General features: G+C 52.9%; 1 protein-coding gene across 6 annotated transcripts in view; it reads left to right on the forward strand.

The window, feature by feature from the left end:
* The window catches only part of ASAP3 (ArfGAP with SH3 domain, ankyrin repeat and PH domain 3), a 55,885-nt gene that overhangs the window by 42,286 nt on the left and 1,418 nt on the right, over window positions 1-12,181 (forward strand). For 2 of the 6 annotated variants that reach the window (XM_016956231.4, XM_063804363.1), the window contains exons 8-24: window positions 285-360; window positions 542-628; window positions 804-913; window positions 2,783-2,852; window positions 3,179-3,266; window positions 4,541-4,589; window positions 4,693-4,883; window positions 4,969-5,102; window positions 5,359-5,453; window positions 5,987-6,164; window positions 7,397-7,482; window positions 7,646-7,761; window positions 8,322-8,389; window positions 8,483-8,590; window positions 8,743-8,938; window positions 10,100-10,322; window positions 10,893-10,983. In XM_016956231.4, coding sequence (XP_016811720.2) covers window positions 285-360; window positions 542-628; window positions 804-913; window positions 2,783-2,852; window positions 3,179-3,266; window positions 4,541-4,589; window positions 4,693-4,883; window positions 4,969-5,102; window positions 5,359-5,453; window positions 5,987-6,164; window positions 7,397-7,482; window positions 7,646-7,761; window positions 8,322-8,389; window positions 8,483-8,590; window positions 8,743-8,938; window positions 10,100-10,322; window positions 10,893-10,983 — 1,966 coding nt within the window. Of the gene's footprint in view, window positions 1-284; window positions 361-541; window positions 629-797; window positions 914-2,782; window positions 2,853-3,178; window positions 3,267-4,540; window positions 4,590-4,692; window positions 4,884-4,968; window positions 5,103-5,358; window positions 5,454-5,986; window positions 6,165-7,396; window positions 7,483-7,645; window positions 7,762-8,321; window positions 8,390-8,482; window positions 8,654-8,742; window positions 8,939-10,099; window positions 10,323-10,892; window positions 10,984-12,181 lie in introns of all 6 variants that reach the window. The other 4 variants (XM_016956229.3, XM_016956236.4, XM_016956228.4 and 1 more) reach the window with 3 other exon arrangements.

Raw genomic sequence — 12,181 nt, forward strand, 5'->3', positions numbered from 1 at the left:
CATCAATTCACTCAATTCCCCAACACTTCTGGGAGCAGGTACTATATTATCCCCATTTTATAGATGAGAAAACTGAGGCTTATTTTCCAAGATTACATAGCTAGTAAGTGGGATCTGAACCTAGTCAAGAGAGACTCTTGTCTATGGAGTGTCTGTTCTTGACCGTCAGACTACAATTCCCTGAGGTGCCCTGTGATCCTTATGGCAGCTTCTCCCACACTTCTGGCTTCATCTCTCATTTCCATCTTTATCTGGACCCTTGTTTGGCCTCTGACACCTCTTAGCTTTTTCCAAGATGGCTGGAAGGCTGCCCAGAGCCTGTTCCCCTTCATCGAGAAGCTGGCGGCCTCAGTACATGCAGTAAGTTGGGTCTCACCCTTGGGCACGTGATCAAGCCCCCTGTCCTTCCAGGAAAATCTGTGGGTGTGGAAGAGCTGGCTTCTGCCCACAGAGTGAGGCTACTGCTCTGCTCTTCTGGGTCTGGGCTCTGTGCCTAACATATTTGTTGGCTGGTGATGGGATCCCATCCTCTGTCCCATAGCTCCATCAGGCCCAGGAGGACGAGCTACAGAAGCTGACCCAGCTCCGGGACTCCCTCCGAGGGACACTGCAGCTTGAGAGCAGAGAGGTCAGCCCCTGAACTATCCCAAAAGGAATGCCCTCCCCCAAGGCCCACCGTGGAGGGAGGGAGAGAAGGAAGACCCACAGGGTCCCCTGGAGAAGTCTCCCTGAGTGAGCCCCCACAGAATGGGGCTCTTCCCACTGAGATGCCCTGAGGTCTCCTTTGCATGTCCGAGGGACAGGAACACCTGAGCCGGAAGAACTCAGGATGTGGCTACAGCATCCACCAGCACCAAGGCAACAAGCAGTTTGGGACGGAGAAAGTGGGCTTTCTATATAAGAAAAGTGACGGGTAAGTGATTCAGAGCTTACATAATTTGCCCAATGTCACACTGCAAGTAAATGACAGGGTTGGGGAAGCTGCCCAAAGGAACTGTTCTAATCATTTGTGTAGACACCGAGGGTTGCAATGTAAAATCCTCAATTCCTGGGTTGTCCAGGACACCTGGGCATGTGAACTTCTGCTAAAGGTGACTGGTTATTTTAAGTTAAAGAAGAAGAATAGCAGTAGCTAACACTTTTTTTTTTTTTTTTTTTTTGAGACAGAGTCTCGCTCTGTCGCCCAGGCTGGAGTGCAGTGGTGCGATCTTGGCTCACTGCAAGCTCCGCCTTCCGGGTCCATGCCATTCTCCTGCCTCAGCCTCCCGAGTAGCTGGGACTACAGGCACTTGCCACCACACTCGGCTAATTTTTTTGTATTTTTAGTAGAGACGGGGTTTCACTATGTTAGCCAGGATGGTCTCGATCTCCTGACCTTGTGATCTGCCTGCCTCAGCCTCCCAAAGTGCTGGGATTACAGGCATGAGCCACCGCGCCCGGCCGGCAGTAGCTAACACTTATTGCAACACTTACTATGCCCTCATTCTTTTTTTTTTTTTTTTTTTTTGAGATGTAGTCTCCCTCCGTCACCCAGGCTGCAGTGCAGTGACGTGATCTCAGCTCACTGCAACCTCCGCCTCCTGGGTTCAAGCGATTCTCCTGCCTCAGCCTCCCGAGTAGCTGGGACTACAGGTGCCCGCCACTACGCCCAGCTAATTTTTTGTATTTTTAGTAGAGACGGGGTTTCACCGTGTTAGCCAGGATGGTCTCAATCTTCTGACCTTGTGATCTGCCAGCCTCAGCCTCCCAAAGTGCTGGGATTACAGGCGTGAGCCACTGTGCCCAGCCTATGCCCTAATTCTTAATCTCTGCAATATACTGAATATGCCTAGAAATGAAAGTATTGGCTGTGCCTTGCTCCCTAGTGTAAAAAAAAAAAAAAAAAAATCAGTCTGTGGGCCAGGTGCAGTGGCTCACACCTGTAATCCCAGCACTTTGGGAGGCCAAGGCAGGCAGATCACTTGAGGCCAGGAGTTCAAGACCAGCCCAGCCAACATAGTGAAACCCCATCTCTACTAAAAATACAAAAAATTAGCTGGGTATGGTGGCGTGAGCCTGTAGTCCCAGCTGCTTGGGAGGCTGAGGCATGAGAATTGCTTGAACCTGGGAGGCAGGGATTGCAATGAGCCGAGATCATGCCACTGTATTCCAGCCTGGGTGACAGAGAAAGATCCTGTCTCAAAACAAAACAAAACAAAAAAACAAAACTGCTGTGAAATGCAAAGGCCCTTGTGGGATATATTCATGTTTCTACCTACCAATCAGTTTAATCAGAGAAGAATAACTTTGAAGAAGAAACCAATGAATATTTACCTGTTACAGGAGAAGTGTTACGGAGTTTTGGATCATGGACTTGCTAATTTTATTTTGGGGATATTAATATTGATCTTGCTTAGTTGAACCACAATTTATTTGTTGTTGTCAAGAGCCTGTGCCTCTCAGACTAGGAGCTCCCTAATGATATAAGGTGTGTCTCCCCCATCAGACTGGGAGCTCTCAGAGGGCCAAAGTCACATCATCCCCTTAGAATAAGGATTCCCAGGGAGTGAGGCTGTGTTTCTCCATCAGACTGGCATCTTCCTAAGAGCAGAACTGTGTGTCCTCCATCAGAAGGGAGCCCCAGAGAGTCAGGGGTCGGGGGTGGGGGTGTAGGGTTCGGAGAAGAAAGAGGTAAAGGGATGTGGCTAGAGATCATACAGGTGGGGGCAAATTTCTGTTCTCTGACACCTGTGAACTAGGTGTGAGCCTTGGGTCACTGTCCTTCTATCCCTCTGGGCTTTAGAATCCGAAGAGTCTGGCAGAAAAGGAAGTGTGGAGTCAAGTATGGCTGCCTGACCATCTCACACAGCACGGTGAGGCCTAGAGGTGGTGGGAGTCTCAGGGCACGATGGACCCTCTTCTTCTGGTGTTCTGAGCAAATAATGTCAAGCCCTCCCTCTAGGACTGGCCCCCAAACCTAGGTCCAGGGAGCTGGACACCCGTGTGGGAGGACAGATGGGACCCGAAGGCCCCAATCTAGTCTTAGTCTACACTCCACATCCTTGAGGTGCTGCTGGGTGAGGAGAAACACAAATGGAACAGGATGATTATGCCCATTTAACAGAGTGGGAAATGGAGGCCTAAAGAATGTGGAGGGCCAGAGGTAACGCATACATCCTCCACCCCTAAATTCCCACAGATAAACCGGCCCCCGGTGAAGCTGACCCTGCTGACGTGCCAAGTGAGGCCAAACCCTGAGGAGAAAAAGTGCTTCGACCTGGTGACCCGTGAGTGGTCCCTGTGCCTCTCCCCCACCCACAGCTGCTCAGGGCTTCTCTAAGACACCTGTCAGCTCCCGGGGGGCTTCAGTGAGGGGTCTGTGTCCAGTTCCACACATGGTGTCGAATTGCTGCTACTGCAGACATAAGAATCCTTAGGTCTAGGATACCCACATCACATTAAATGTCAAAATGCACCCACTTTACATAATAAATGTGGCTATTTATACAGAGCATATTTGAGTGGATTTGGGTCATCTGGGTTTTGAAATTATTTCTTTTCTTAAAATTTTACCTTTTTTTCCCAAATACCCAGACTTGAAGGAGATGAAATTATTGTTTCTTTACATTTTCTACTTTTCGTTCTTCAGAGCCTTTGGTGCAGGCTTTGTGTGAGAGCAGACACAGGCTGAGAAAGACCTAGATCTTGTCCTCAGGAAACTCTCTGGCAGGGGTGTGGGGTGGGTACCCAGGACTGTAAGATGAGGGGGCTGTCCAGAAGATGGGTGCAGATATAGCCCCATAGAAGATTAGGGAGCAGGAAGGCCTGCACTGCTGTGGGGAATCAGGAAAGGCTCCTGGAGGAGACAGTATTTGAGTTTAGCCTTGAAGGACATGTAGAATGAAGAGTTTGTGGGGTGGGGGCTTTTGAGGAGACAGGATTAGCATGATGAAAGGCATGGAAGCAGGAGAGTGGGTCCGGCCAGTTTGGCCAGAGTGGAGGGTTCATGTAGCAGAGTGAGAGATGAGGCCTGGAAATCCCTCTTAGAAGTTTGGACCTTATTTCCTGGCAATAGAGAGCCATGGGAGATCTTGGGGCAGGGCAGTGGTGTAATTAGAGCAGAGCCTTGGGCACAACAGTTGGGAGCTGGTACAGGCTAGGGGAAAGGGGAAATGGGAAGCAGGGAGACCAGACAGGAGGCCTGGTCGCCCAGGAGGAGACCAGGAAGGGCCCAGTGGGGTGGTGACAGTTGGTTCAGAGGATGCCCTGCCTCTGAGCTGGGTTCTCTGGGGTTCCAAGCCCTTTGAGACCTCGTCTGAGCCTGGAACCAGGGCTTCACGCAGAGGGAGCTTTGTTGGGATCCTACTTCGGAGGCCACTTCTGAGAAACTGCCCCTGGTGCTGGCCACTGTCATTCCACTCCCTTCCCACTCCTAGCTTGAGAGTCCGACTTGTCAGGGACACATCTCCATGTGGCCCCAGCGGCTTTGGTGGGGGCTCCCTGGGCTCCGGGAAGGCCAGCAGCATTTCTGTGGGTCAGAAGCCCCCTTCTCTCCCGACAGACAACCGGACATACCACTTTCAGGCAGAGGACGAGCACGAGTGTGAGGCGTGAGTGCCCCCTCGGCCAGCCCGGCCAGCCTTGTGGGTGGGGGCCGGCGGCCCTATCTCTTCCCACCTGACATCCCCATCCCACCCCGTTCAATCTCCGCAGGTGGGTGTCAGTGTTGCAGAACAGCAAGGACGAAGCCCTGAGCAGCGCCTTCCTCGGGGAGCCCAGCGGTGGCCCGGGGTCCTGGGGGTCCGCCGGCCATGACGGGGAGCCGCACGACCTCACAAAGCTGCTCATCGCGGAGGTGAAGAGCAGGCCTGGGAATAGCCAGTGCTGCGACTGCGGGGCTGCAGGTCGGTCCCCGGGGCCGGGGCAGGAGGGAGGCTTAAGTGGAGGGGAGGGGCTGCACCTCCAGGCTCCAGCTGCTTTCCTCTGCAGACCCCACGTGGCTCAGCACCAACCTGGGCGTGCTCACCTGCATCCAGTGCTCGGGCGTCCACCGCGAACTGGGCGTGCGCTTTTCGCGCATGCAGTCACTCACCTTGGACCTGCTGGGCCCCTCCGAGTTGTTGGTGAGGGCGGGGCGGGGCCTGGAAGGGGCCAGAAGCGGAGTTAGGGGTGTAGTTTCATCCGGGGGCGGGGCTTGCAGGTTGTGGGTGGGACCTGGCCGAGGTGGGCTGGGACAAGCCAGGTAGCGGGTGGTCAGGGGCGGGGCCTGAACCGGGAGGGCGGCCGAGGGGCGGGACTCTGGGGGCTTGGAGCTCCACCCTATGCAGGCTTAACCGCCCGGTCTTACTCCGCCCCACGTCTATTTTCCTACGACTCCAGCTGGCCTTGAACATGGGAAACACGAGCTTCAATGAGGTCATGGAGGCCCAGCTACCCTCACACGGCGGCCCTAAACCCTCAGCTGAGAGTGACATGTAAGGGGATTCTCAGAGAGAGGGGCACCCTGCCTAGGGGATTCTGCCTCCGCAGTGTCCAGGGTCATAGAAAAGTCTTGGATCAGAAGTCTGGGGAGGCTGGGCGCAGTGGCTCACGCCTGTAATCCCAGCACTTTGGGAGGCCAAGGCGGGCGGATCACTTGAGGTCAGGAATTTGAGACCAGCCCGGCTAAGATGGCAAAACCCCGCCTGTACTCAAAATACAAGAATTAGCTGGGCGTGGTGGCACACGCCTGTAATTCCAGCTACTCAGGAGGTTGAGGCACTAGAATTGCTTGAACCCTGGAGGCAGAGTTTGTAGTGAAACGAGATTGCGCCACTGCACTCCCTCCTGGGCAATAGAGTGAGACTCTGTCTAAAAAAAAAGCCTGGGGAGAGGGGAGCCTCAGATCTAGACGTCTTCAGGACATGGTTCTGGAGAAAAAGAGAGCTGTATCTCCTGTGGGAGGGCCCCAGGGATCAGCTGGGCAGACACGGTCCATGCTCTGAGATCCTGTGGTTGTTTTTGGTAGGGGCACCCGCAGGGACTACATCATGGCCAAGTATGTGGAGCATAGGTTTGCACGCCGGTGCACACCTGAGCCTCAGAGACTCTGGACAGCCATTTGCAACAGGGACCTCCTGTCGGTACTGGAGGCCTTTGCCAATGGGCAGGACTTTGGACAGCCGCTGCCAGGGCCTGATGCACAGGTGAGAACCCCCTCCAAGAGCCACTTATAACCCACCTGTCTAACATATTCCCCAGTTCTTCTCCAGGACCAGCTGTTACTCCCCTCCACCCCCCCTCTGACATCTGCTCAGATCTCACCCATCAGAGTGGTAAGTGGGAAAGAGCACAGCTTCAGTCAGGCAGACCTGGGTGGGAATCCTGGCTCTGTTTTTTCCTAGCTGTGTGATCTAGGGCAGGTTACTTCTCTGAGTCTCATTTCCTCATCTATAAAAGGGGTTAATAATAGCACCACGGTGATGAAGTGAGAAGTCATGTATATAAAGGGCTTAGTGTACAATGGGTATGCAATAAATGTTAATATCTTTTTCTTTCACCTAAATAGCCCTGAAATATAAGGGCATGTCAGTTTAGAGCCAGGAAGGCCACATTGCTTTGGCTATTCCAAGAACAAACACATGAGCACGGAGAAAGGATATCAGAGACATTTGAAAAAGTAAATCAACAGGAGTTGCTGACTGATTCGACATCAAAAATTGGATGTTGGCTGGGTGTGGTGGCTCACGCCTGTAATCCCAACACTTTGGGAGGCCAAAGTGAAAGGATCACTTGAGCCCAGGAGTTCAGAATCAGCTTGGGCAAAATAAGGAAACCCCCATCTCTACAACAACAACTAAAATTAGCTGGGTATGGTGGCACACACCTGTGGTCCCAGCTACTCAGAAGGCTGAGGTGGGAGGGTGGCTTAAGCCCAGGAGGTTGAGGCTACAGAGAGCTGTGATTGCGCCACTGCTCTCCAGCTTGGGTGACAAAGCGAGACCCTGTCTCAGAAAAACTAAAAACGGGTATCTTTGAACTGTCTGTCTGATATCTTGGTGGGCTATCCAATGGGCAGTGCAGCACTTAGGTGAGGTAAGAATTTGGAACAGCCTGCACATGTGTGATAGTTGAAAATGTGAGGTTGCTGAGGTCTTGGTGGGGAAGTGCGATCAGGGAGAGGAGCCGAGAGCCGAGAAAGAAGTTTGGGAAACACTTGTTGCGGGCAGAGGAGGAAGAGCTGTGAATGGAAACAATGGGAGAATGGCCCTTCACCTTCCTCCCAGACATGAGGCTCTGCCCTTGCAGTCTCATCTCTCCAGGGTTCTGGCAGCTTCCTATGGGGGGATAAGGGGTTAGCAAGAGTTCAAGAGGGAAATACTGGGTTGGAGGCAGGTGCACTGGAGGGGGAAACTCAGAGGTGTGGATGTGTTTTCAGGCACCTGAAGAGCTCGCCTTGCATTTGGCTGTCAAAGTCGCCAACCAGGCCTCCCTGCCTCTGGTGGATTTCATCATCCAGAATGGGTGAGAGCCTCCCTGCCTGTCTGTCTGGCTCCTCACACTCCCTCTCCTTTCCTTCCTCTTCTCCCATACTCTTCCCTCCTTTCCCCTCCCACTTTTTCCCCTGACTTTGATCCCCTCATTGATCTGTTCCTCTTCCTTTCTCCCTGAACCCTCCTCTCTCCAGTGGTCACCTGGATGCCAAGGCTGCTGACGGGAACACGGCTCTGCACTACGCAGCACTCTACAACCAGCCCGACTGCCTCAAGCTGCTGCTGAAGGGGAGAGCTTTGGTTGGCACAGGTGGGGCTTGAATACCTCCTCCGTCAGACTCCTATTCCTGACTACCCCTTATGTGGACTTCCGATGGTCTCGGGCTCTAATCCTGGCTTGCTTCTGACCACCTCTGTGATCTTAGGGGTTTGTCATTTAGCTCTTGAATTTCAGCTTCCTCATCTGTAAAATGGGAATAATACCACTGACCTAGCAGGACTGCTAAAGAAAAAAGAAAATAATATTTCTGGGAGTACTTAGGCAAATAAATATTAGCTAGATCTGAATGATAATGATTGTAATAGCTAATATGTATTGTTTAACATATGCCTGGCAATGGGACAAGTGCTTTTTGTATGTTGATTAATCGAATCCTCACAACCACTTCATCAGGTAGTTCCAAGTATTATACTCATTTCATAAACAATTTTGTCCCAAAAGGTTATATAACTTGCCTATGGTCACATAGCCAGAAAATGGCAGAGCCAGGATTCAAACCCATACATTCTGATTCCAGAGGCCCGTCTTAATCTCTAAGCTGTAATGTTTCTTTGACTATGACCGTGAACCCTGACTTTCCCCGCTCACAGTAAATGAAGCAGGCGAGACAGCTCTGGACATAGCCAGGAAGAAGCACCACAAGGAGTGTGAGGAGCTGGTGAGGACTCAGGGAGGCAAGGGGCCCCTGACTCTTTCTCTCTCCCTGCTGAGCCCCCAACCCTCTGAACCACCAAGCCTTTGTTTTTGGCAGCTGGAGCAGGCCCAGGCGGGGACCTTTGCCTTCCCTCTACATGTGGACTACTCCTGGGTAATTTCCACAGAGCCTGGCTCTGACAGTGAGGAGGATGAGGAAGAGAAGGTGGGTCCCAGCCCTGTCCCTCAGGCCTCTGGATGGCAGAAGGAAAGAGCCAGATTGGGCCTGGTGTGTGTTGGCAGGGGCGGTGAGGCGGGGGGACAGGGCTACACCGGAGGAACCAGGCTGTCCTCATCCTCAATCTTTTGCTCTGGCAGCGCTGCTTGCTGAAGCTCCCGGCCCAGGCTCACTGGGCCAGTGGGAGGCTGGACATCAGCAACAAGACCTATGAGACTGTCGCCAGCCTGGAAGCAGCCACCCCTCAGGGCGAGAGTGAGGACTGTCCCCCGCCCTTGCCAGTCAAAAACTCTTCTCGGACTTTGGTCCAAGGGTGTGCAAGACATGCCAGTGGAGGTACAGTTGGATGCCCAGATAAATGCTCACCATGCCATTCACAGAGGACCTGTGTATGCTGGGGCACTGAGCTGAGTGCATATGTTAGTCCGTACCATCCTTATGATGACCTCCCAGGAAGGGGTTCTCATCTTCCCCTTACAGATAAAAGAACAGAGGTGTTAAGTCACATGTTTAAGATCCCACAGCTAATAAGTCTCTGATGTAGGATTCAAATCTCAGCCCATCTTATTCCAAATTCCTCAATGCTCCACTTAACAGGAGAGAAACGAGTTTATTGAGCATCCCCTTCATCCTGAGTCCTTTGAGGGCTACCAAGACACAGTCTAGTAGGGGAGATAAAAACTGGAATGCAATTCATTATAATACAAGGCACAATGTGATATAGAATGTAAATCCCAAAAGGACAAGGACTTTGAGTGTTTCATTGAATACTATTTGTCCAGCGCCTAGCGCAGAGCCTGGCTGTTCTCAAGAACTATTTGTCGAATGAAGGAACAGACTTGTTCTGGGAGGTTGGGGCGGTTGGAGAGGGAGCATGTCCTGCTGGGATTGGGGGTTGGTTTAAGAAGGCTTCCTGGTGAGGATAGCATATGAGTGAACCTGAGGGATGAGCAGGAGAATCCAAACTGGGACAGGGTATGAGCACAAGCAAAACAGTGAGTCAGCATGGCCCTGGCCACCGCGAACAAAGGCTTCATCAGTTGAAGGAGAAAACTGGACAGGTAGATGGGGAATGGACTATTGGCAGAGAACCAGAAGAGATCCTAGGCCAGATGCGGTGGCTCATGCCTGTAATCCCTGCACTTTGGGAGGCCGAAGCAGGCGGATCACCCCAGGTAAGGATTTTGAGACCAGCCTAGCCAACATGGTGAAACCCCATCTCTACTAAAAATGCAAAAATTAGCCAGGTGTGGTGGCATGCACCTGTAATCCCAGCTACTCTGGAGGCTGAGGCAGGAGAATCTCTTGAACCTGGGAGGCGGAGGTTGCAATGAGCCGAGATTGCACCACTGCACTCCAGCCTGGGTGACAGAGTGAGACTCTGTCTCAAAAAAAAAAAAAAAAAAAAAAATCCTAGAGGCCAGAGACTGCTTTGAGGTTGGGCACAGAGTAAGTGATAAAGAAAAGCTTTATCATTTCTGATGTTTCTGATTCCAGATCGTTCTGAAGTCTCCAGCCTGAGTTCAGAGGCCCCTGAGACCCCTGAGAGCCTGGGCAGTCCAGCCTCCTCCTCCAGTCTCATGAGCCCCTTGGAACCTGGGGATCCCAGCCAAGCCCCACCCAACTCTGAAGAGGGCCTCCGAGAGCCCCCAGGCACCTCCAGACCCAGCCTGACATCCGGGACCACCCCTTCGGAGATGTACCTCCCCGTCAGATTCAGGTTGGTGAGGGCCCAGCTGTGCAACCAGGGCAAATCCCCTGACTTCTCTGAGCACCCATTGATTTCCACACCTCTAAATAGTACCTGCCTAAAGACTGGGTCACACTCCATCTCTGGGCCCATCACTTATGCAGAAACGCTGAACCCTGGGACCCCTTCCCCCTTCACACACTTGCTCCCAAATCCTGCATGGAGAGCTGAGGAGGAGCCAGGGATCCTCCCTGCTGATGTTGGAGTAAAGTAGGCTTAGCCCCCTGTGTGGCTTATTCTAGAGGCTCTCAGTGGGGTCTTCACTCTGTCCCCACCTCCAACCCAGGATCCAGTCTTCTCCCTTCCATACAAACCCATTCAGTCTGGAGTTTGGGGAGAAGTAGACCTGCAGATATCCACAGAGTCTTCTGGAGGTCAGTTCCAGCCTTCTTGGGCCTGTGATGGACCTGGCCTGGGGGCCTTGTGGACTCTACCCACCCATCCTAAGCCCCCAGACTGGCTCTGTTCCTGAGCCCTTTCTCCCCACTCTGAGGGGCTCTCTGGACATGAGGGTCACGTTGGCCTTTCCCTGCCTTCCAGCTCCGAGAGCACTCGCTCCTATCGGCGGGGGGCGCGGAGCCCTGAAGATGGTCCCTCAGCCAGGCAGCCTCTGCCCAGAAGGAACGTGCCGGTAGGAACTCTGGGACCATGGTTTGAGGGGCGGTGGCAGGGTGCCTGGGAGGCAGAGTTAGTCAAGAGTAGGCGTATTAGGGTGGGAGACCTCCCCATGGTTGGGGTACAAATGGGCCCAGGCAGCCACAGTTTGGACAGTCCCTGTCCTGGTGCCCAGGCAGCCACGGTTTGGCCAGTTCCTGTCCTGGTGCCTAGGTGCCCACAGTTTGACCAGTTCCTGTCCTGGTGCCCAGGCGGCCACGGTTTGGCCAGTCCCTGTCCTGGTGCCCAGGTGGGCACGGTTTGGCCAGTCCCTGTTCTGGTGCCCAGGTGGCCACGGTTTGGCCATTCCCTGTCCTGGTGCCCAGGTGGTCGTGGTTTGGCCAGTCCCTGTCCTGGTGCCCAGGGCTGCAGTTTGGCCAGTCCCTGTCCTGGTGCTCCTCTTTCCCTGCTTCAGCCCAGGGCTGGGTGAAGCTGAGGAGAGCCCAGGCCTTGAGGGATGGCAGCGATGATGAGGCCCAAGCTCTGGCTTCTCCCCAGGGGAGGATGAGGAAAGTTGTGTTAGCCAGGCCAGTCGCTCAGAGAAGGCATCACTTCCCTGCAGAAGAGGCAGGATTAGGTGGCCGTGTACCAGCCCTTGTTTGCCTAACTCTCCCCTTGTTCATGAGTCTCCTGGAATCCACAGGGACTTTCAGATCCCAGGCATAGAGGGATGTGACAGGGACAGGGCAAGAGCTGTCATCCTTAATCCAGCTTCTCCCTGCTGAATCACCAAGTCTCCAACAATGGCATATATTAGTTGAACCTAGGAGTGGGCACAGATCAGAGCCAGTTGTGTTGGGAAAGAAGCCTCTTCTGTCCCTTGTTCCTCTGGGAATTCCTCAGAATGGCATTGGTTGTGTTGGGAGTCAGGATGGCAGGGGCAAAAGCTGGTTCTGTCTGGGGAATCGTCATCTTTAGTCCACCAGAGTTAGTCAGCAGACACAAATCTATGTCCATATCCTGGTTCCACTATTGCCCTGAAAACCAAGTATCCATCAGATGGCATTTAATTGATGCCTGTGATTGTGGTGTGTATGATAGCAAGAGCTTGGGCTTTAGAGTAAGGAGACTTTGGATAAGTAGCTTCACTTCCTCAAGCCTCAGTTTCTTTGTCTGTAAAATGAGAATAATTTAATTTATCTACAATAGGACAGATGTGAAACTGAGTGAGATGA

This window comes from Pan troglodytes, chromosome 1 (assembly GCF_028858775.2).
Source record: "Pan troglodytes isolate AG18354 chromosome 1, NHGRI_mPanTro3-v2.0_pri, whole genome shotgun sequence".
Taxonomy (NCBI): Eukaryota; Metazoa; Chordata; class Mammalia; order Primates; family Hominidae; genus Pan; species Pan troglodytes.